Source organism: Sarcophilus harrisii, chromosome 5 (assembly GCF_902635505.1).
Source record: "Sarcophilus harrisii chromosome 5, mSarHar1.11, whole genome shotgun sequence".
Classification (NCBI taxonomy): Eukaryota; Metazoa; Chordata; class Mammalia; order Dasyuromorphia; family Dasyuridae; genus Sarcophilus; species Sarcophilus harrisii.
The window spans coordinates 50,454,312-50,477,467 of NC_045430.1; the positions used below are offsets into that span (position 1 = coordinate 50,454,312).

Below are 23,156 nucleotides of genomic sequence, written 5' to 3' on the forward strand. Positions count from 1 at the left end.
ATTAATTTACATAGATGAAAAAGTTTTTCTTCTGTGTAAATACATATAAATAACTAACCATATTAGTGTCTACACAATATAGTACACACTTGTAGGTTGTTAAAAAAGTTTTAGAATGATTTGGTATTTAGATTGATGTCATTTTATTTAGACATCAAAAAGTAAGAAAAAGGCAACATGACTTAGTAGACAGAGCAGCAGTCTCAGAAATCAAAAGACCTGAATTCAGTTCTTGATTGATGAGACTGGCTGTGTAACTCCGGACAAAGAAAAAAAAAATCCTAGGATTTTTACTAGAATGAAGACTAGAAAATGATAATAATGATATAAAAACAATTCTGAATAACTTGACCTTCTTCTCTGAAATATATTTATCCGTGGCACAATTGAAAATCTTGTTAGTGACCCTGCTGAGTGGAGGCATTATTAGGTACTCAATAAGAACAGACACTATTTTTCAGACAACTCTGAGATGTGTTGGTTACAGATATCCCATGGAATATCTGAATCACTTTTCTGTCAGGCTACTTTGGTCCTTTCCTCACAAATGGTGAGTCTGGATTTCTCAGTTCAGTTTTGAATATTCACAATTGAGCTAGTTTACAATCTGGAAGACCAGAAATAGCCAGAAGTAACTAGAGAATGCTGGTGTTGTGGTGGCAAGAACAGACCCTTTGGCAGGACCTCAGTCTGGCTAGAAATGGGACTGCCTCAGTAATTCAGTGAGTTAAACAGCTGTTTAGACTGTTCCCACTGGACTACTGAGACAGACTTCAACATGTCCATGCTGTGCTATGCCATACCATGCAGACAAAATATAATCAAATAAAATTGATTCTGGCATAGTTTAAATGCAATGAAAATATTGAACTTCCTGTTGTAAATTGCTAAAAAAAAAACCAAACAAACAAAAAAAAAAAACCAACAACAATGGGCTATATTATTAAAACCAGGAGGGAAACTGTGAAAAGCACTGTAAAAAGAGGAGCCACTTAAAAAAATAGATTTAAGCCTCAGCCTTTGTGAATTCCATCTAATGTTTCACCCATCATGCTCAGCCTGTCTTTAGTAAGAACAATGAATTGTCTCCTAGCAAGAGAAATCATTATGGAAAACATGTCATTTTTCTTCCTTGTTAGTAGCTGGGTAATCCTGAATAGAAAATACCAGAATGACTATAGAAAAGGCAGGATAACATAATATTTTTCATTGTCCCTTGTAGGACAAAAACATTTTTGTAACCCTGTTGAGACATACTCATAAGAGTATTTTTATATCAAATGAAAGTGAACATGGGAATTATTAATAGATGTTATGTATCACTCTCATAATTTTCTTTTATGTAATACCTGCAAAACCTATATATCTATCTGTCTGTCTATCTACAGACACATACACACACACACAAACACACAGAAAGAAACACACACACAGAGACAGAGACAGAGACAAAGACACACCTACACACACAGACACAGAGAGAGACAGAGACAGAGACAGAGAGAGACAGAAAGACAACAATTTCTTGGATTCTATATTTGAATGACTTTGATCAGTAGCCGAGAGCCTTGCATCAATGTAACTAATTAATAAGTCTAGAGGATAATAGGAGAAATCAGAATAAAACACTAAAATATCAATGGTTTTCTTACCTCTTCCTTCTCAGCACTTTGCAAATCTCTCCATTCTTCAGTCACATGGCCAAAATCCACTGTATTCATGGCCACTTTAAACTCCCCAATAATATCATGTTTGGAGAAACGGTCAAAATCATAGACTGCCATCACCAGAGTTTTCCCTCCTAATTCCGAGTAGGGCACCTATGTTAAAAAAAAAAAAGAAAGGAAAAAATGAAATGTCTCTCAGAAAACAGAAAATAACCTGCTATGATGCAAATTAGTATATGGTACTTAGCTTTTAATAGTCAAGCTTTTAATAAGCAGCACTGGAAGAAAATTAGCATGGTGGTGTTTTTTTCCTTTTTTCTTTTTTAATTGAGTCACTTTACTTTCTGAGACTTGAATTATTCAGAGGAAAATGAGGCTACTACACTCATTTATCTCTTTGCCTCAGAGATTCAGTAGCTTGTAACAATCTTAATAAGAACAATAATTCCTGTATAGCTATGCAATCAAAACTGAGAAGATGCATGTATCTATTCAAGAAAAACACATAAAGCAGGTCAGTTGCATAGGCTGCATAAAATTAGTTTTCTTGTAGTGAAGATTTCTTGCTAAATGAGTCAGTTTCTTAAAATGAGTAACTTTATATAAGTAGCTTACACATTTTGAAAGATCTATGAATTCTTTTACACAACTGGAATGCTTGATTCACCAAGTCATTAATATTCTCTCCCTCCTGAAATAACTTTGTATTCATTCTTCTTTTATATATTATATATTTATATATTATAACTACCTTCCCTTAAGCCTTAACGAAGGAATATTTATTTTTATTTGTGTTTTGAATCCTTAGCACCTATTATGGTGTCAGTACCCAATGGACACTTAAAAACACTGAAGTGAATTGAATTAATAACTAGGGCTCTAGGCACCTGGATGATTTAAATGTATCTCCTAAGCTGTCTCCTTCTCTCTGAATCACTTACTTATTGGTAAGGTTTTAACTAAGAATGTGTATTTACAATATTATTATTATTATATGATAATGTCTATGTTCAAGTTCCTTCTCAGGTATGACATGCTTAAAGATGCATGGTAGAAGAATGCTAAATCCTATTAAGTCCTGCAACTGCAGGCTTAACTGCAATTATCCCAACCCTGTACATTTGTCCTTAGAACAAATGTACTGGGTTGGGATAATTATTGGTAACATATTTTTAGAATTTAGGAAAAGCAATATAAATCAGGTAAGTTACACTTGAGTAGCTGCTAGGAATGGTGACTTAAAAATTATTCAGACTTGTGTTGAAGGCTCAGTTGCTTTTAAATACTTACTACTATATTTATAGTAAAAATTGTTATCATATGGTTCGGTTAATATCCCTTAATTATTTATATATGAAAAAGGGAAATAAGAGGATATTTTGCTGTATTATCAAATAAGCACTTCAATCCATTAAAATTATTATAACTTTAAAAATCTATCTGATATTGCTTATTATGTGAAGAAACTATTACTTTGAACTTCAAATTTTCATTATACACTTCAAAAAATTAAATCATACATTTAAAGAATATCATCATCAAAATGAACACAAATGAAAATTATAAAAATAATGTTAAAAATGGCAGTTAATGTAGATACATTTTGAAAAGAAATAATCTACAAAAGGCTATTAAGTAAGCTGAATTTTTGTGGAAGAATGAATACATTTCCAATTAGGATATGAAACTTAGAACCATTTTGTTTTACTTCTGAAATCTTTCTAATGCCCCTCCTTACATCATTTTATTGTGGGGGGAAAAGTGGTGTGAGCACAGTAAAGAGAAATCAGACTTTTGTGTCTTAAGAATTAAGAATCTTTGGGACAGAGCAAGATAACCCATGAAGAAATGATGAAGACTTATAAAGGGGAAGACATAAGAGGAGTGGAAAAGGACTGATTGATGCTGTGAGCTATATAATAAAGAGAAACATTAAAGCTTAGTGACAAGTTGGGTATGAGGAATGAAGGTGATGGAATAATCAAAAATGCTTTACTTCTGCTCTGAAAACTATTAGAATATAGATAATTCTGATAGGTGAGAAAAAGGAAAGGAGAGGGGAAGGAAGGAAGAGAGGGAGGGAGTGAAGAAGGAAGGAAAGAAGGAAGAGAGGGAAGGAGGGAAGAAGGAAGGAAGGAAGAGAGGGAGGGAGAGAAGGAAGGAAGGAAGGAAGAAAGGGAGAGAGGCAGGGAGGGAAGAAGGAAGAAAAGAAGGAAAGAAGGAAGAAAGGGAGGGAGGGAAGAAGGAAGGAGGGGAGAAAGGAAGGAAATTAAATAGGTGGATAGATGAATGATTGAATGGATAGATAAGTAAATAGATTGATTTGGACATGTCAATTAATAAACATTTTATTACATGCCTATTATGTGTAAGACAAAAGACAGTTCATGCACCCAAGAAGCTCACAGTTTAATAGGGAAGAAAACATTCAAACATTTATGAACAGTTCATATTATTTAAGATAAATTTGAGATAATCAGCAGAGGGAAGGCACTGCCATTAAGAGGGATCAGGAAAGATTTCTTTTAGAAGATCATTTAGCTTAGACTTAAAGGAAAGGCAGGGAAGCTAGGAGGCAGAGATAAGGAGGAAGAACATTGTAGACATGGGAAACAGACAGTGAGAATGGTCTGTTTAAGGAGATTCTTGTGTAAATGGCCAGGCAGTTAATGCCACTGTATCATAGATTACCTGGGGGTGGGGAAGATTACCCGAGGGTGGGGAAGGACTGGAAAGGTAGAAGGGGGCCAAATGATTAAATACCAAGTAGAAGAGCTTAAATTTAATCCTGAATTAGCCAGAAGTGATGTTGGGTCACCTCTTTGAAAGTTCATTGGGTGATTATAATATGTGTTTAAAGGGCATGTGAGAAGCAATCAATTGATAATAAACATTTATTAAGTATTTACTAGGGTCAGGCAATGTAGGAAGCACAGGAGGTAAAAAAAAAAAAAAAAAAAAAAGGTAAAAATAGTCCCTATCCTCAAGGAGCCTGCAATAGAACAGAGGAGCTAACAACTTATCTATATTAATCAATCTTTTCAATTAAAAAGATTATATATTCAAAAAATTAAGAATATTTTAACTTTAAATCTGACTTTACTTTCTGTTTTTCTGTCTTTTTATTTTCATGACTGTTTTATAACCTTGAAAAATTTCCCTAGGCTTTTCCTAGAGGTGATTAAGCAGGGAAGACATATTAATATAAATTTAGAATTGGCAGGTAATTTGTTTCTCTCATTTAAAAAGATTTAGTTCATCTTAGTTAATGGTCAGTTTGTCAGTAACTGCCAACCTTCTCTCCATTAACATTTCCCCTCTTTATTCCCCACTCCCTACATCCCCTTCTTATACCCCTTAACAAATTTTGGCTAAATTTGAAGCTCTGGGATTAAGTATTTTATGTTAGGATGTTAATTTTTTTAAAAAAAATTTCAGAAGTATAATTAATGCATTATCTTGAAAGTGTTAATACATATATGAGGGAATAAAGATTGAACCAATTATTTTAATGATATTTATGAGCTACAGGGAGAGGAAGTGTTGTGCTCAGTTCCCTTTTACTGTCCTGCCTCAGTTTCCCTAATTGGTCCTGCTTCAGTTTCCCTATTTGTCCTGTCTCAGTTTCCCTAAATTGTCCTGCCTCAGTTTCTCCAATTGTTCTGCCTCAATTTCCCTGGTTGTGACCCCCCTTTTCTGCCCATTAGAACTGAGATAATTAGGGTTGTGGAGATCTGACATCCCAGAAGATAAAACTATCTCAGATATCCTATCTCAGATACCTAATTGGCATTATTTATAATTCTAAGTTTCAGACTTCCTGGCTCTAAGTTGGACACCTCCTTAACTCCCAGTTAGTAAGAATTTATGGTCCTACTCCTCAACCTGTCAGAACCAGATTGATGGTCTCTGCCTGGAGATTCTCTTTCACCAGAGTTTGGACTCTACCTCCTGCCTTTGTTTAGCTGAGTATAGCTAAACTCAGCTATAGCTGAGCTAAGAGCTATAAATATGTCATTGAGAACTCACATTCGCTGCTGTACGCTCTGGACATCAGCCCTGGGGGCATCATGACTCCAACACAATCTTTCCCTCTCAGAAATCCAAATAAAATATTAAAAACTCTCTAATCTCTATCTTGCCTCAGTTTCTTCGGCATTACAGAAGCTCCCTACATCAATGAATTTGGAGTCTGCTGGATAAGTCTTAGAGAGTTGCCTTGCCTAGAGTCACATGGGCCATATATATCATAGAAAGGATTTAGCTCTTCCAGTCTACAAGGCAAACTCTCTATTCACTGCATCACACTACTTCTTTTATTGTACATATATAAAATATAATATATTTTAACATTGGTAAACCTAATGGTTTAACTTATCTGAATTTATCCTTCCTTTGTTCTTTTTATATAATACCAAAAATGGGTTGAACAGTACAAAATTTAGATAACCAACAAGTTACTTTTAGCATCCTTTAAAACCCTTATATTGGATTGACTAAAAATAAAACTGAATTAAATTAAATCAGTAATATTCTTAAGGCATTGTACGGTGCAAGGCTGACAAATCCACATATATATGGATTTGATGATTACCTATGATGAAATTTGCAAGGCAGTACAAAGCCTTTACCTAACTTCAAATAATAGTTCTCATTATTTTGTCATAAATCTTGAAATTCTCACCTTCCTGATCAACTATAATTATTAAGTAGCTTAAATTCTTGAAAGGTAAAAAGAAATTTCTTTTTTAAAAAAAGGTAACCAGAAAAAGAAGAACAAATTTGGAGAGTGCTTTATTCACCACATAGCTACAGTTAAGTCAATCTTACTGTCATAGCAAAGAAACTAAAGGGGATTAAAGGCACAGGAGCATGGCGGGAGGTGAGCAATCAAGCATATACGATATAGCTGGAACTGAACTCCTATTACATGCTGCCCATTTCTTTATTCCTCACACCCCAACTCCCAGTAAAAGAAAAACAAACAAAAAAAAGTGAATCTAGGATTGATGTTTATCAGCATTGGTAATTCCTCTGATTCTGATAATCTGACCTCCCTCTTTCCTCATTTCTCAGTTGTATTAGAAAGGTTATTTTGTGAGTATGAATGTGGATTATGAATAATTCCACAGTCAGGAAACAAATGAGACTTATTATGTGGGGGAGCTCTGGGACTCCAAAGCCTGGGATTCCCTTCTTGAATTCAGACTTCGGAATAACTTGTCCTTGCCTTGTGTTCTTATGAGAGTGGGGACAACTGGGATGTCTTATTTATTAAATATCCATAATGTGCTAGGCATTGTGTTAAGAGCTGGGAATATGAAGAAAGGCAAAAGACAGTCCCTGCTTTTAAGGAACTCACAACCCGTGTTTATCTGTTCATTGTAGAAGGAATAAGGAGACTGATCTGGTCATTGGTGACAATTGCTCCCATTATATCTTCCTGGAATAACTAGATGTTTGTTTGGCTCCCCTTGTTTTAGTTTTCAGAAAGGACAACACCCAATTAATAATTTCTGATTACTCTCTCAGTTCTATAAACCCTAGAAGAAAACTTTTGTGTTTTAAATGCAAATATCCTTCTAAAGTTTGTGAAGAAAATGTTTCAGCTGCTATCTAGGTTTTGCGATGCTATAGTATCTAAAGATGAACTAGATACAGCTTGAATTGATTCTCAAAAGCCGATTTTTATATTTTCAGTGTGAGCACTGATTATTCTGTGTCTCTTGAATTGAACTTTAAAATTATAATCACAGTTTACTTACATTATCATGTTACAGGATAAGACATGAAAATAACTGGTGATAGCATCATAGTTGGCCAAATGAGTTCAGTTACTTATACATAAATTGGATAATATTAATAGCAACTACTTCATGAAGATTGTGATGATCAAATAAGTTAATCTCTGTTAAAGTGCTTTGCAAACTTTGAAACATTTTTATTACACATATGCATATATGTATTTATGATATATGCATACATATGTATATATTGTAAACACGTATACATAAAGGAAATGGAAAACCACAAAACTTGTGTATTCAGTAATAGTCTAGGCCTTTAGAAGGAACACTCTGCTGAATTATTACAGAACCCAACATTTCCTCTTGTTCTTTTTGTGAAGGGAAACTGTTGTGCTAAGACAGAATATACCAAAAGAAAGACCAAAAGTAAAAGGAAGAGATTAGATACCTGAAAAAACCTAAAATATTAAGATAACTCTTGACAGTAAGCTAAATTATGTGGCTTTTGAGTATTCCACAATATCCTGTACACATAAAGGCCTTCCAAAGGACATGGGTGTTTGTTCTATTTACAATTCAGAAAAACTAAATTATATATGTTCCTTGTGATTTTAATATGAATCTTTTTCTTTTTGTAAATGATCATAAACTTATTATTTTGAGACACATGAAATTGATATAAAAATAATTGAGTATCTGATTCTTACCAGGAATTATGCACACATGCACATACAAATCATTAAATCAAAACAAAGATTTGTGATGATTTTTATATTAAAAAAATTCTATGGGGACCTTGGGTCATAAATTGTATATCAGAAGTTTCAGGAAGTTAGATGAGTTGTTAGAATGCACAAGCAACCTTTAAAAAGACATTATTTAAAAAATACCTTGAAAGTAAACTGTTCATTGAATACAGGATTGAGGGTCTTCCTGTGGACTTTTGTCTCAAATTTCTTCTTTTTGTCAGGCAACAGGAACACTTTCACATAGGGATCTGATGTGCCACCCATATCTAAGGCAGGAAGCTCAGCAGCTTGGATGATGCCTACCAAGAGCTAAGAGAAAAAGGGAAAAAAACCGCAAAATCAGATAAATTCATTAAGTAGCCATTTTGGGAGGGGTTGATTTATTTATAAATGCACCATTTTCTACTATTCTTCCTCCTTCACTTTTTAAATTTTTTGCTTGTTGCTCCCTTTTAATAAACTTCCATCCCTGCAGGAACCTGAACCGGAGAAGGCAAATGAAGAGATGCTATAGGCTTCAGAAAACCAATTATGGCAGATGCTAGCTCTAGGAAGCCTGGTTTTGAGCACAAAAGAGGCTTTTAAAGGGCTGCTGATTACAGTTAAATATGGAATTCATATTTGCAAAAGAATTGCAATCAAATAACTTTCCACTTGCTAAAAGCCCTTGTGCATTATTTTTCTTTGAAGGGCATGATTTGTAGATGGAAATACATTGTTAAACAATCATACATCTATAATTATATCTTAGCAGTTTCTATTCTAAAGCATCCCCCTTCAATCAGTTAAATATAAATTTCTTAGAAAATGGGGAGCATTTTGAATGAGAAAATTAGATCATCTAGTGTCCTTCACATTTGACCTTCACTTTGGTACAAACATCTGGCAGTAATTGATATTAGCTATAGCATAATTAATATTATCTTTTTGATGGGTAAAACTAAATAAGAGAGGAAACATGTTTGTGTGAAAGGAATCAAAAGGGGTAAACTTGAATCTTGGGTGTATTAATGTGTATTAAGTATATTAATGATGTACATCACTTATCAGAGGCACCTCTTTTTCACCTATAAAAAGAAAGTTGGACTAGATCAAGCAGTTTTTGAGCAGTTTTTAAAATTGTGACAATCTGGTGAAGCCTTTGGATGTCTTCTCAGAATACTATTTTTTTTGAAGGATATAAAATAAAATGCATGGAATTATTAAGAAAACTGATTATATTGAAATGTAGTCATCAAAAATATTAAAAAGAAGTTCACAGACAACCCTGAACATGATTTCTAAAATTTCTTCCTGTTCTCTCACTTATGCATCATACTCTGGTGCTGTAATTTTAACTCTGTATAGTAAAATGAATTCTGATGTGTTTTCTAATGTCAAAATGACAAAGATTTTATTTTTAACTAAATATACAAATAATCTTTTTGGCCATCTTCAAGTTTGTTTCTCCACTGATGGATGTTTTCCTGGTTATTTACTTTGGTCATTGTCCCCCAATGGAAAGAGAAAGCTAAAACAGTCATGGATAGGCTCTTGTATTTATCTTATCATCAAAGAGTCTAACTAAAGCATCTCCCATCTGTTATTCTAGGAGTGTAAAAGTTCAAAAATAAAACTATAGGATCTGGATCTACCACAGAGCTTTATTCTTTCAAGAGTAAAAAACAAAACAAAACTTGGATACATGAGTTTTAGCTCATTGAGAAAAAAGCAAAACAATTCACTTCCTAAACAACAAAACCCTAGATCAATTGTTTTGTACACAACTGAACCACTCTGCTTTTAAGTGGGATGAGGTTAGTGTGACTCAATTGCTATTCTAACCTGATGCAGTGGATGATAGATAACAGATTTTCTTTTTTATTGCTTTCTTTGCCTTTTGCAACATCAGCATATCATTTTAGTCACAAGGGCATAAAGATTTAGATAAGAAAGGAGATGCTGGAAGACAAATAAGCAAGACATACAAGCTGACAAGGTTTTTAAAATGTGTATCAGGAAAACAACAAAGGATCCATTTCTTTTCATACTATTATGCAGTATTTTGTATCGACTATTTAGCTAGCAATCTGCACAGTCAGGAAGTCATTAGTTTCACAAATCAAACATTTTTAACTCCCGAGAAATCAAACCTACAACATTGCTATAAAGGAAGCACTGACTATTTCTAGTCACAACATTTTTGAAAATGTAAAGTTATCCTTTTTTTGTCTTTCTCAGGCACCTGTCCAAGAAAGAAGTGTAATCTATTTTTCTTCTTGGTGAAATAGTGAGCTCAAATGGCATTCTAATGAAGCCCATCATTTTTCTTAATCAAGAATATACATTTTAAAAATAGAATACAATTTTTAGATTTTAAAATTTTTAAAAATTATTTTCTCCGTACTGAATATCAATTATTTAAATGATGAATCAAATTGCAGAAAACTTGGTGTATAACACCAAATATTTCATCAGGTAGAATCTCAGATCATGTCCCTATATTGATTTTCATTCTCTCCCTTTCTCTCTCCTCCATCCTATTTTCATTTTTCTTCTCTCTCTCCATCTCTTTCTCCCTACCTCTCTTCTTTTCTCATTTATCTATCTATCTTTTTTTTGCACGAGGAAATGTGCTTTCATTAGAGTGCAAATATGGAAAAAAATCAGAAAACTTTATTCTCTATAAATATAGCTCTTTAACATGCTACTTATATCCTAATCTAACTCTAGAAGAAGCAACCAAAATGTGAATAATTAATGTGAAATGGTAGTTTTTATTTTCACTAAACTGAAAAATTAGAATCAAATGGGTATTTTAAAAATTTTGATTTTTCTAGTATAGCTCATTTCCCCTCAACCTGACTTCACAGTGTAAGGGAGAAGTTTACCCAGAAGGATGGATCAGTTCTCACAAGGTTCTAGATATAATAACTATAGATGACTATTGCTTCTACTTCCTGAATCCACATTGATATATTTCCCACTAATAAATCAGCTACTAATGATCAATTAACATTAATCAAAACATTTACTGAAGATGCATATCGAACACATAATTATTACTTAGTATTATGCCCATATACTTGAATCACATTCTGTTACTCTCCATAAAGAATTCATGGGCAGAGTGGGCACACACCTTTAAGGGTCATGTATAGGAAATATGGCCAGTGAAACTCACAATCCTCTTTCTGTCTCAGAAAGTTCTTGATGGGCATAACTTCTATATTGAATATGTGATTTTTAAATTTTTGCTAAGCTGAAATGAAACATGCTGTGCTATATTAACACCTCACTAGGCATAGTGTCTCAACTGCATGAGTTAACCTGCTGAACTAATTCCTTGATGGTCCACTTTTAAGCTGTAGTATCCATCTTTTTCAGCTTCAGATTTAGCTGATGCATTCAGCTGAAATAATCTTATGCTCCTTTCAGAAAAGGTAATAGCATTTATTATAAGTTTGGCAAAAGCCTTACTAAGTCTGTGAAATTAGATATAATCTTCTTTATCTTTCAAGAACCAGAGGTACAATTTAGAGAAGTATCTTCTGTATTCTTTTAGTCTTTTCATTATACCTTAAATCTATGCTAATATGATCTTATCTAATGTTTACATCAAGGATCTTCAATGTGTAAATAGTATATAATTTTTTTATAGAAATAAGTGTAGTAGTTGCTTATATCTTCTTAGTAACTGTTTTGTTGTTTTCATTTTTTCCCCAGCAGAATCATAATCTTCTAGCTTTTTTGTTCTTTTACAAAATTTCCCTCTTTAAGATTCTTGAGGACTTTAACAGTTTTGTCCCTTGCCTGACTCCTGGTCATCCTTCTAGCCCAATTAACTGCCATGCATAGGGCATGTAAGCCAACTTAGATGAAGTAACCAGGTACCTTGAGGGAGTGACAAAGGACAAGAAGTTCCAGATGAATCAAAAAACTACCATTACTTCCTTGGTAACTTTCTCCCTTCAGACTCTGATGGAGAAAGTTCAGAATCTTGGTAAAGTTCCTCCAATTGGTGTCTCAACTTGGTTATGGGACCAAGAGATTTCACAGTAACAAGGCCAACAGTTCCATCCAGTCTAAGAAATGGGAGATTTTTAGGACCCCTGTACCTTGTTTACCATTCTATCATTGACATTACAGAAGCAAAAGGGGAATATGTAGGATAGGGAGCCATTTTGTAATTATTGTTCATTTTGGTGATGAATTTCTACTCTATTAGACTCCATGTGAGCTGTTCCTTCTTTGAACTCCTATAGTAGTTACAAAAATATCTAAGTAATTATCACATTCCACTTCTACTATATTTATCAACTTGTTGCCTATCTCTATATAACCCACCTCTCAGTAGAATGTCTAGCACATACTAGGTGCTTAATAAATGTTTAGTGATTATTGGTTGATAGTTGCAATTAAATTTTTGAATTTTTAAAAGGCAAGGACCATGTTTTGCTCATCATCATCATCTCTCACAACACCTATCGTTAGGCCTTGCACATTGTTTCATAGATTCATAGATCCAGAGCTGGAAGGGATCCCAGAGGAACTGAGTCCAACTATGATCTTTTACGGATGAGGAGGTCCCAGAAGTTGAAATAATTTGCCTGAGATCATGGAGAGAGTTAGTTTCAGAGGCTGAATTTAAATCCAAGTCTTCTGATTCTAAAGCCAGGGGAACTCGGTTAATTTTTGTTTACTTTGATAGAACATCAAACTCTATCTGATGAAATTTCTTTCTTATTTTCATCATGTCAGAAAGTGAAAAAAATAATTTTATTGAAGTTATAGAATTGACAAGGGCTGCTGAGAGGGAGATATTTAAGGAGATGAAGGCACACTTGATTTGATGAATGGAAATCATGTTTTATTTTCCTATTTTTCTTATACATTTCTCTGGGGCAGCTGGGCCTAGAGTTAGAAAGTTAATTAGAGAGAGACAGATGGGAGGAGGAGGTATTAATATAATACTTACTATGTGCCAATCACTGTGTTAAGCACTTTACATTTTATTCTCTTTTGATCCTCATAACAACCCCACTAGGTATACTATTATAATCTTTATTTTTTATAGGTAAGGACATTGAAACAAAAGGTATTAAGTGACTTGCCCAAATCACACAGCTGTGAAGTATCTGAGGCTGGGATTTGAACTCAAGTTTTCCTAACTCCAAATATGCCACTACTCTGCCTATTTAAAACCTTTACAAAATCTAGTTATTATTATGATCTGTCATAAACAACCCATTATCAACTTTTACTTAGCTACCTAGAAAATTGGAAAGAATTGGAAATAGATTTTTTTTTTTTCTCAAACCTGATTGTTTTGGAAATCGTAATCCAATGAATATTGGAGTTTTCCTAGTTTTTCTTCTTCTTTTGGTTCTTCTTTTTCTTCCCCATCAGTCAAGCCAGTTTCAGCATCATCATCCTTGAGGGCCTATAAGGAGGGAAATGGGAAATCAGTTTGCTTTTCATGAAGACACAAATGAGGTTATGATTCCTGATGTTCTACCCCCAAGCCATTAAAAGTCAGTGCAAAGCTGCCTGAAGTCTCAGTTGGTCTGACACACATTCCTATATACTGCTTACAGATATTTCTATTTCATCTGTGCACAAATTTAGTTTCTTATTAATCAGCAAGCAAGAAGGAAGCAACAGAAGCCTTCAGAATATCACAAGCAAATAATTTTCAACTGTTGCAAAGGCTGAAGTACAAAGAAAATGTCGGTTTGATGCTGAAAAGTCTGTTCTAATCCAATCACTTCTTATAGAGGCAAATGTGGATAAACATGCTATTAGCTAGATCAAGTCATATCCCATTCCACTTAAAGAAATTAAAAAAAAAAGTCAAATGTCATTCTTCATGCAGTAAAAGCATTTCTATAATAAGAAAGTCATAGACTTATACAATATTATTCTCTGTGCAAAGGCAGTGCCATAGATGTTGAGTTGTTATAAAATTATGATTCTAGAAGTTTCATACACATGTCTGCAATGGGAATAGAAAAGAGGCAACACCATGCCATCAGCAAATGCAAGTCCCCAGAAAACCACTTCCATATTGCTTTCCTAACAGTGCCATCAAAAGCTTGGTTGAATTAAATTGATTCAAGGGTCTGTTCATTTCAGAAATGTGAGAAGTACACTTGTTATTTTGGCTGGATTGGAAATGACTCTACCTTCAGTAAAATTGTATGCAAAAATGCAGGAATTAAGTTACTTGGCTCTACTCTCAGAAAGTCAATGCTGTAGAATTGAAGATTTTTTGATATGAGATGTATCATAAAACATGATACTAGGAAGCAGTTTTCTTCTTGGAAACTTATTGTAGGTACTTTTCCTTGTTTTACCAAAATATATCAAGAAAGTGATAAGATGAGCATTCAAATTAACCAATTTTCCTAATCAGCATAAAAAGAATGCAGAGAATCATAGCTCTAGAACTGGAAAAGACCTTAGAGATCATTCTAATCCAATCCTTTTATTTTACAGAAAAAAGAGATAGGGCACAGAGGTGAAATGCTTTCTGGAAGATCAGTAGTAACAGTATTAGTATTAGAATCCAGTTCTTCTGATCTCAAAATTAGTGCTCTTTCTACCATTTCACCCTTTTCCTTAAAGGATAAAATGTATATATATATCATTGCTTTTCCATGTTTCTTATTAATGAATGTTATTTTTTCAACAGAGATGAATATTCTTGTTACTTTCTTGTTTGGGAGACTGTTCACAATATACTTCAGAACTTTCTGAAATCTTCCAGAAGCTGTGAGTCAAAAGTCTGGGTGATAGAAGAGTGGAAAGTAATCACTCTTCCTTTATAAGTAAGCACACAGAAAAGTAAATTTTTCACATGCTTAGCTGTCATTTTGACCCAAGGCTTTAAATCGCAGGTCATAGTAGATAAGGACCTGTGAATAAGTTACAGAGACAGAATGTTGAAATATAGTTAAAGACTCACCTCCTGCCTGCTTTCTTGAAAACTCTTAGGAATTATTATGGAGAGTAGACAGGATTCTATTTTCTCAGTTATTATTGAGAATAGCCAGTGCTGATTTCACAGTAAAACCATTTCTAAATTTTTCTTAGCTTTCCAGCATTCTATTTGAGAGTCTAATGTATATTCAGCCTTTTTCTTCAACCATTGAAATGTTGACTGATGGACATGTCTAGAATTTTAATATCTGAGATTTACTTGCTTAAAATAGCCAAAGGCAAAAAGTACCACTATTATTTTGATGTTTTCTTTCAAATCTTAACTTCTTGAGTCATGAAAGTGCACAGGTACTAACCCTATACTAAGGAATGACCTAGGGTCTTGCCAGAGGATTACATGTAGTAGGAATTGCATGGACTTCTTAAAGATTTTACTTTACAGATGGCTATCACACTTGTCACACTTGATGTGCTTAGAAAACTGCAGGGAGGGAAATTACCTCCCTGAAAGATTTCTATTTTTATAATAATAATAGCATGCTGTCCGATGCTTGTTTCTGGGTAAAAAGCAATCTGTACATTTTTCCCCCTCCATATAATTAAAAAATACACATACTTTTTGATGGATTAAAATAAATTATAAAAATCCCTCTCTAACAACTGACAATTTATATATCATGTTTTAGCCCATTCCAATTCAAAAGGTCTGGGATATTAAATCTTTTTCTCCCTAAGTGGCTTGTGACCCAATAAAAGGTACAGAATCATCTCTGTAATTATTTTGCATGAAATAAGGCTAAATTTTTTTTGATAATTTTTTTCAGAGCCACAGTTCATCATTGAAGTGATTAAGTCTAGTCCTTTCCCAAAGGCTGCATTTAAGCAAGAAATTTTCTGTACCAATACATTAAATTCAGACCCATTAAACCAGTAGTTATTATGGTATCTCTAGAGTGGCACTTTTTTTCTGACATGGGAAAAAAATATGAGAGAGAAAGCTGGTAGACCTAGTAGCAGAGATTTTGATAAAACACTACAGAAAAAATTGTGATGGGGAGATAAGATATCTCTTTAAAATGTACTATTCAGAGTACTTTTTTTGAATGACCACAAAATGATTCTCATAACAATCATCTTATCACCTTAAGAGAGCACATTCACAGTTATTAGTATTGTTTTTTTTTAACCTGCACCTATTATTTCATCAGTATTGGGAGCACCAGGTAAGAAACTCCCCCTTTCAATGGCAAATTCATACTCATTCTACGTCTCACAGTCAAAGACATTGAGAAGTAAAGTGATTTGTCCAGGGTCATACAATCAGTATGTGTGAGAGCCTCAAGGTAAACTCTCTAATCCCTAACAAACTGCTTCTCAAATGTCATTTTTTGGACACAGATCTGATGAGACATGATTAACCAAAGGAAGTGCACCAAATAAATTTCCTGTTTGTGCTTGCCAGTTTTAAACTTGAGCTTCCTAGTACTTCTCAATTTGATACGTTAGTAATGAAAATAAGAACCCTTTATCTTTAGGAGGAAAAATCAATTTAGTTCAGCCTTTTGATATGTGTCAGAACTCCTTTTTAAAATCTCATCTGAGGAGCCCCAGCTGCTAAAGAACTAAATATATCAGAGCTTTTGACTAGGTGTGTCTAAAGAGCAAAATAAACCTACCGCAGGTGAAAATCCAGAACAGTCATGAGACACAACACAGATAAGGAGGACATAAGGAGGGAAAAAAAAAAAAAAATTAAAACATCCACACACAAACATTAGGAAAAAAACCACAGAGAAATGACTTTTTCCCATAAATATCATTTGGGTACTTGTATTGGTATTTTGGGGTCTTTAAATTTGGAGATCAAAAGTTTGCCTGTAAAATTTATGTTGTGTGCTGTATGTCTAGGATCCAAAGGGTCTTGTACCCTCACCAAATCTTATTGGAATTATTTGGGGAGAGAGAGAGAGAGAGAGAGAGAGAGAAAGAGAGAGAGAGAGAAAGAGAGAGAGAGAGAGAGAAAGAGAGAGAGAGAGAGAGAAAGAGAGAGTGTATCTCTGTGTGTGAAAGAGAAGAGGGGAAGGAGGGAAAGAGGGTGAGAGAGGACATGTGGATAGTTTCATTAAATATATGCATATTCTTGAACTTTGCAAATTCCATTTCCTTGAATTATTAGAGAGGGGAAAAAAAGCAATGATGTTGGGAAGAATTCAGAGATTATGCTATGATTGATGATGCTTTTAATAAACTTGGAGAATTGTAGCCTCTCTAAATGACTCTTGTTTTGGGGTCATTTCAGAAGTATGAAGGCCACATGGCATGCTGTATCATTATTACAGTTGTGTAACTTTGAATTCATTAAAGTACTCTATGTTCAAAAAAGCATAGGAATGGGACCTTTGATTTCATTGGCATTAGGGGTTTTCTGGATGAGGAAACTCCATACACCAATGTAGACTGTCATCTTTTCTTCAATTATGGGAGTTATAATGATTTTCCCAGAGTGACAAAGTCAGAAGTTATAAGAGATAGGACTTGAATCTAGGTGTTCCTGGTCCCACAAGCTGATTTCTATCTCTTTATACTGCCTTTCAAATATGCCTCCCCCAAATCTACCAAGGTTGTAAAAGTTACTGCTAGTTCTTTTTTCCCCTTGTTTTTTTTTTTTTTTTTAAGTTTCTGCACTGATAATTGGTGTTATATAATGCCTTCTCAAAGACTGCACATTTTATCCAGTCTTCTATTGCCATCCTCCCTAAAAATGCATAATGAATCTGTTATCAGTCATTTTTGCTTGTCAAAAGTATTGCAAGCACCTGCAGATAGAAAAGATTTTTAATAGGGCCTATTTTCATTTACTAAACTGTCTTCCATACTGTAATTCAATTGGCTATAAATTATAAATGAGTTGTTGTTAAAATTCAATGTCATCAAAGATACACAAACATGATACTGACTATCTGAGATTCAAAGTTATTTTTCTAAGATTTCATTTTATTGTTTAATATTCCTCAGATGGCAATAAATGGGATGATTAGGTTTAATGATTATTGTTAATCCCAATTCCCTCCAGATTATGGATTGGTGCTTCCAAGATTGTGTGTACTGAGATCATAGTCATTTGTCCAGGTCATAATAAAGGTAATAAACACCACATCCTCTACTATTAGAAACAGCTTTACATAATACAGAACAAAGTCCACAAGGATTGCTCTCAAAAGTACAAATCACTTGTCCTACGAATAAATGTTTGAGTTGCTATCATTTAGTATCATTCAGTTTGATTAATTATAATTTCCAGGATATAGAGAGATGATCACATTTGAATATTTTAGTCAGTGAGAATCCAAGACATCATATTTTCATTGTTAATGTCCTTTCAATCTTAGTTAAAAATTAATCTAAGTATATTTCAGTCCATAACCATGTAAAAGAGTATCTTACATGTAATATTATAAAAAGTTTTCAAAAATTCTATGCTAAGTACTGTTTGCAACAGAAAGTATTTAAATAAAGGATGTGATTTAAAATGTCATTTTTTCCCATCACATTACCTGAAGCAAAGTCCCTGAACAGAAGTGAACCTGAAACTTAACTAAATCCATGATCTTGGACCCTGGTGCCACGACTAAAAATTACCAGGAAATTTAACCCTTTATGTACATAAATCTCTTGGAAGTATATTCAGGCATTTAAAAGGACAGCATGTCATAAGGGCATGGGGGAAGAGGTGGCAAGAACAACTAAGCAAATAGTTAACTGCATTTTTAATAGCGTTTATCTAAAAACACTCACACTGTATCTCCAAAAGAAGGATTTTTTTTTTAAGGAGAAGGAAAGAAGAGGTCTGGGCCAAAGACTTTCTTGGTAATTAGGCAAACAAAATGGAAAGGTTAATAATATACAAACTGCTCTCTGAAAAGGAAATAAACATTTGAAAATTTAAGAATTTAGTCAATAACACTACAGGAGAGATTCTTTAATAACTATATATAAAGGTAGTAGTTGATAGGAAATAAAATCAGGAACTTTACATTGTTTTCTGGATACAATGTATTTGAAACTTTTTAAAGTCGCAAATAGTTGACAAAAAGTATTTTTATTTTTCCAGTAGTAAATTTCATGTAAATTAGATTCTTTGAAAATATTCTACCCTAAAAAGAGGAGTATAACTGATGCTTAATTTTTTAGACTTTGGTCAAAGCTAAGATGATGTTCAATTAACTCCAATTAACTACCAAATCCAAACTCAAACACAATATTCACATTAGTTCTCTGTAGTCATTTGTGTAGCAATTTTTATAGAATCTAATGATCCCAAATAAAGTAAATACAGAAATTGGGCTTTAATTTTCATCCTTTATCTGAAACTCAAACTTCTCCCTTTTAACTGAATACATGATTTTCCACTGCTTATTCTAATGTTTGTCCTATCTTTTCCAAAAAGACTAATGACATCATAGGTAATGTTTTCAGTCATGAGTGAACCGGATTTAAGAGGCAGAATTGTACAAAGCTGTCAGCCTCACTCTCTCTTCCAGATAAAACTGGCTTACCCTAATAGGAGAATCAATAATGTAGTATCTTATTGGCAACAGAAATATGTGTCTAATAAGCTAGTTTTCAAGTCATCACTAATTCTTATCAGTGAAAAATCTATTGAGACCAATATAGAAGAAAGAAGGCTATCAATTGTTTTCCATGTTTGTCATTAGTTTTTAATTTAATGTTTTTAATAATTTTTAAATAATTTTAAATAATTTTTAAAATAATTTAATGTTTTTTAATAATTAAGGTCTGTGGAGCAAAACCAAAAGAATATTTCAGTCTTTCCAATTTGCATGAGTCATCAAGATGTGGAAGGGTGATATTAAAGTTTAGACTACAAGGATGGAGTTTTCTTCTTAAGATAAGGAACAGCATTATATAATACAAAGAATATCTTTAGATAAAACTTTGGATTTATCTTGAGAAAACTTGAGTTCAAATTCCAAATCTGCCATTACCCTCTGTGATTTTAAGCAGATTATATTAGTCACCTCTTCAGGTCTAAGAGTTTTCTCCTTTGTGAAATGAAGGGCTGAGAGCTACATGAGCTCTAAAGTTCTTTTAAATTACATAAGTAAATCTAATTTCTTTTCCAGCAGATCCATTTCCTCTGCAGATAAAGAGAAAGAAAAGGGTGGACTAGGAATTGGGAGAAGGTTGGAGATCAAAAAATATGATAGAAGCACTTAACAATGAGGACAAGGTCAGAAGTTAGGAAAGATCATATAAAATGGTGACATTCCAAGGCAGAACAATCATTAGGAAAGTTAATTGTGATTCACTGGAAAGAATGCATTTGGAGTCAGAAGAACTTGGTTTAAGTATTGATAAATTTACATATTATTTGTGTAACTTTAGATAAGTGATTTAGCTTCTAGAACTCACTTTCCTCAATTGTAAAATGAGTGGGTTGGGTTACATGACCAAGTCTACTTTAGATCTAAATCTTTGATGGAGTTTTTAAGTATTTCTTGTATCTTTGTAATTTTCTCAAGTTTGTTGTTTTTAACTTCTCAGTTTCCATCTGGTTTCTTAAAGTAAAAACCCTTAGGAAAATTGAGGGGAGGTAGGGAACAGGAAAGGAACCTGGGGAAAAACATTCTGCTATACTGAAAAGTATAAGGAGAGAAAGGGGGTATATAAATGTGTGGAGGAATAGATGGGTGATGATATCAAAAGGAGTATAAGCAGATTAAATATCTATTATTCTGTGAAAGAAAGAGAGAGGTAGATAAATAAATCAGAAATTAATCACAAAAAGTCTCCTTGACGGTTTATTATCCATAAGATGGTGGATGTTTCTTGCAGATGACTCTAGTAAGGGTGCCAATTTTTTATACCTATGATCAAAAGGCTACATAGCAAATTGGAAGGAGTGAATATTTTGCTCTTGTTATGTTATACTTGATCAAATTGCTTATGAAAACAAACGTGTGTCCATATAGGACTTCTAAATATAAACAAGTTGAAAGAGAATAGAGGATCAGACCATTTTTTCTTTGCCTCTCTCATTTTCCCCCCTCTTGGAATGTTTTTGAAGCAATCAATATATGTTTCTTGTCTAGAAAAGAACATGATTTAGGAAATTTAAACTGGTTAACTCAGAGATTTCCACTCAGTATTCACATGTTTCTTTGCTATGATACTCTTTGGGAAATCTTAGATTACAATAATATTATTATATAATAATATATCATCTATATTACATGTAATACATTATATAAAATTCTATTACACATTATTATTCCTCTGAAATAAACAGAGATATAAGTAGGAATTTTTGCATTTGGGGCAAGCACCAAAAGATGCTCAGGCATATAAAATGGAGTACATTCTCAGGTGAGTGGTACTGGTGAGGGAAGAAGGGTGATTTAATAGTTCTGGAGGGGAGAGAACTGAAGAACTCATTTGAATCTGTCCTTTGGTGTACTCTGATTACAATTATTCCTGATATTAAAGTGTTAAGCTCTACTGTTTCTTTGCTATGAAGGGACTATCAAAGCTGTTAGCATCTTCTAAATCTGATATCCTCTAAATCCAGCTGCCTCAGGGAAGAGTCATGATTACCCACTTCTAGTTATAGTCCTTTTATATTTATAATATAAAATTAAAAATTTTAATATTATATAAAGAAAAGCTGATTAAAGGACACAAAAGAGTTCAAATTAAAATGTTTTAGCCAAGGTTACCTAGGAAGTTAATACTTAAGTAGGAAGAATGAAATATTTTTTCCCACCATGCAGATATAAACTCCCCAAAGAACCCCCATAGGCACCCCCAACTCCTATCAATCATTAAAAATCTAAATTGAAAGACACCCAATGTAATGATCACATTACCTGATCTTTCATGGTCTTCCCTAAGTCTTTTACATCTTTCATGTTTATGGCATTTTTCCCACCCTTTTCCTTTCCCTTCTTCTTGTTCTTCTTCTTGAATAAACATTTCTTACAGATACAAAAGCAGCAGGTCAGGATTAAGAGAACTGCCACTATGGCTATGGCTATTAAGGCCCACGGTGGCACTGAAAGAGAAAAAAGCACAACAAAGGGATACAGTTAATCAGATCTGCAGTAACTTTGAAATCATTTAGCTAGAAAATTTATAGTTAGGATTTATTTTTAAAGTGTTAATGTTTACATACATACATGTACATTGCATATTTCTTAATTACATTTTATATAACTTTATATAACAATTAGAACAAAAATAACTCTGTGTGCTTATAGGCAGCTAGGTGGCACAGTAGGCAAATATGTGGTTCAGTGGATAGAGAATTATCTTGAATTCAAATCCAGCCTCAGATATTTATCAGTTATATGACTCTGGGCAAGTTATTTATGCCTTTTTGCCTCAGTTTCCTCATTTGTAAAATGAGCTAATGATGGAAATGACAAATATTTTGCCAAGAAAACCCAAAATGTGATTGTGAAGAGTTGCACATGATTGAAAGGACTGAACAACAAAAGTGTCTACGTGTACTTTTGTACTAGACAGCTAAATGCCTCAATGAATAGAGTTCTGGGCCTGGAATCAGGAATATTTGAACTCATACCCAGTCTTAGATATTAGTTATGTGATCCCAGATAAGTCACTTAACCTTGGTTTGCCTCAGTTTCCTCATCTGTAAAATGGGAATAATAATAGTAACTACATCACAGAGTTCAAATGACTAAAGTGCTTAACACAGTGCTTGGCACATAGTAGATGCTTATTCCTTTCCCTCTTTCTCTTAAGTACAAGGATTCTGATTGAACTGGTATAGGGAATTCCTGGTGAGAGATTCCCTTTACCACTGTAAATTAGAGAGTTATACTGAGTGAGAGATTTAGTGACTTGTGCAGAGTCACACAGGGAGTATGTCAGAAGTAGGAGATTTAAACTTGGATCCTTCTAATTTGGAGATCAGCTCTCTAACCATCACAACATGTTATCTTTCAAATAAAATATAGTATTATGAAAGCACCTAATTTTGATTACATTTTGTCATATTTCAATATATATATATATATATATATATATAT

General features: G+C 33.5%; 1 protein-coding gene across 4 annotated transcripts in view; it reads right to left on the bottom strand.

Annotated features, from left to right (window-relative positions):
* SYT1 (synaptotagmin 1) overlaps positions 1-23,156 on the bottom strand; it is a 702,364-nt gene that overhangs the window by 180,113 nt on the left and 499,095 nt on the right. For 3 of the 4 annotated variants that reach the window (XM_031939615.1, XM_031939616.1, XM_031939614.1), the window contains 4 exons: positions 21,972-22,156; positions 13,463-13,585; positions 8,305-8,472; positions 1,653-1,820 (listed from right to left, as the gene is read on the bottom strand). In XM_031939615.1, coding sequence (XP_031795475.1) covers positions 1,653-1,820; positions 8,305-8,472; positions 13,463-13,585; positions 21,972-22,156 — 644 coding nt within the window. The remainder of the gene's footprint in view (positions 1-1,652; positions 1,821-8,304; positions 8,473-13,462; positions 13,586-21,971; positions 22,157-23,156) is intronic. The other variant, XM_031939617.1, reaches the window with a different exon arrangement.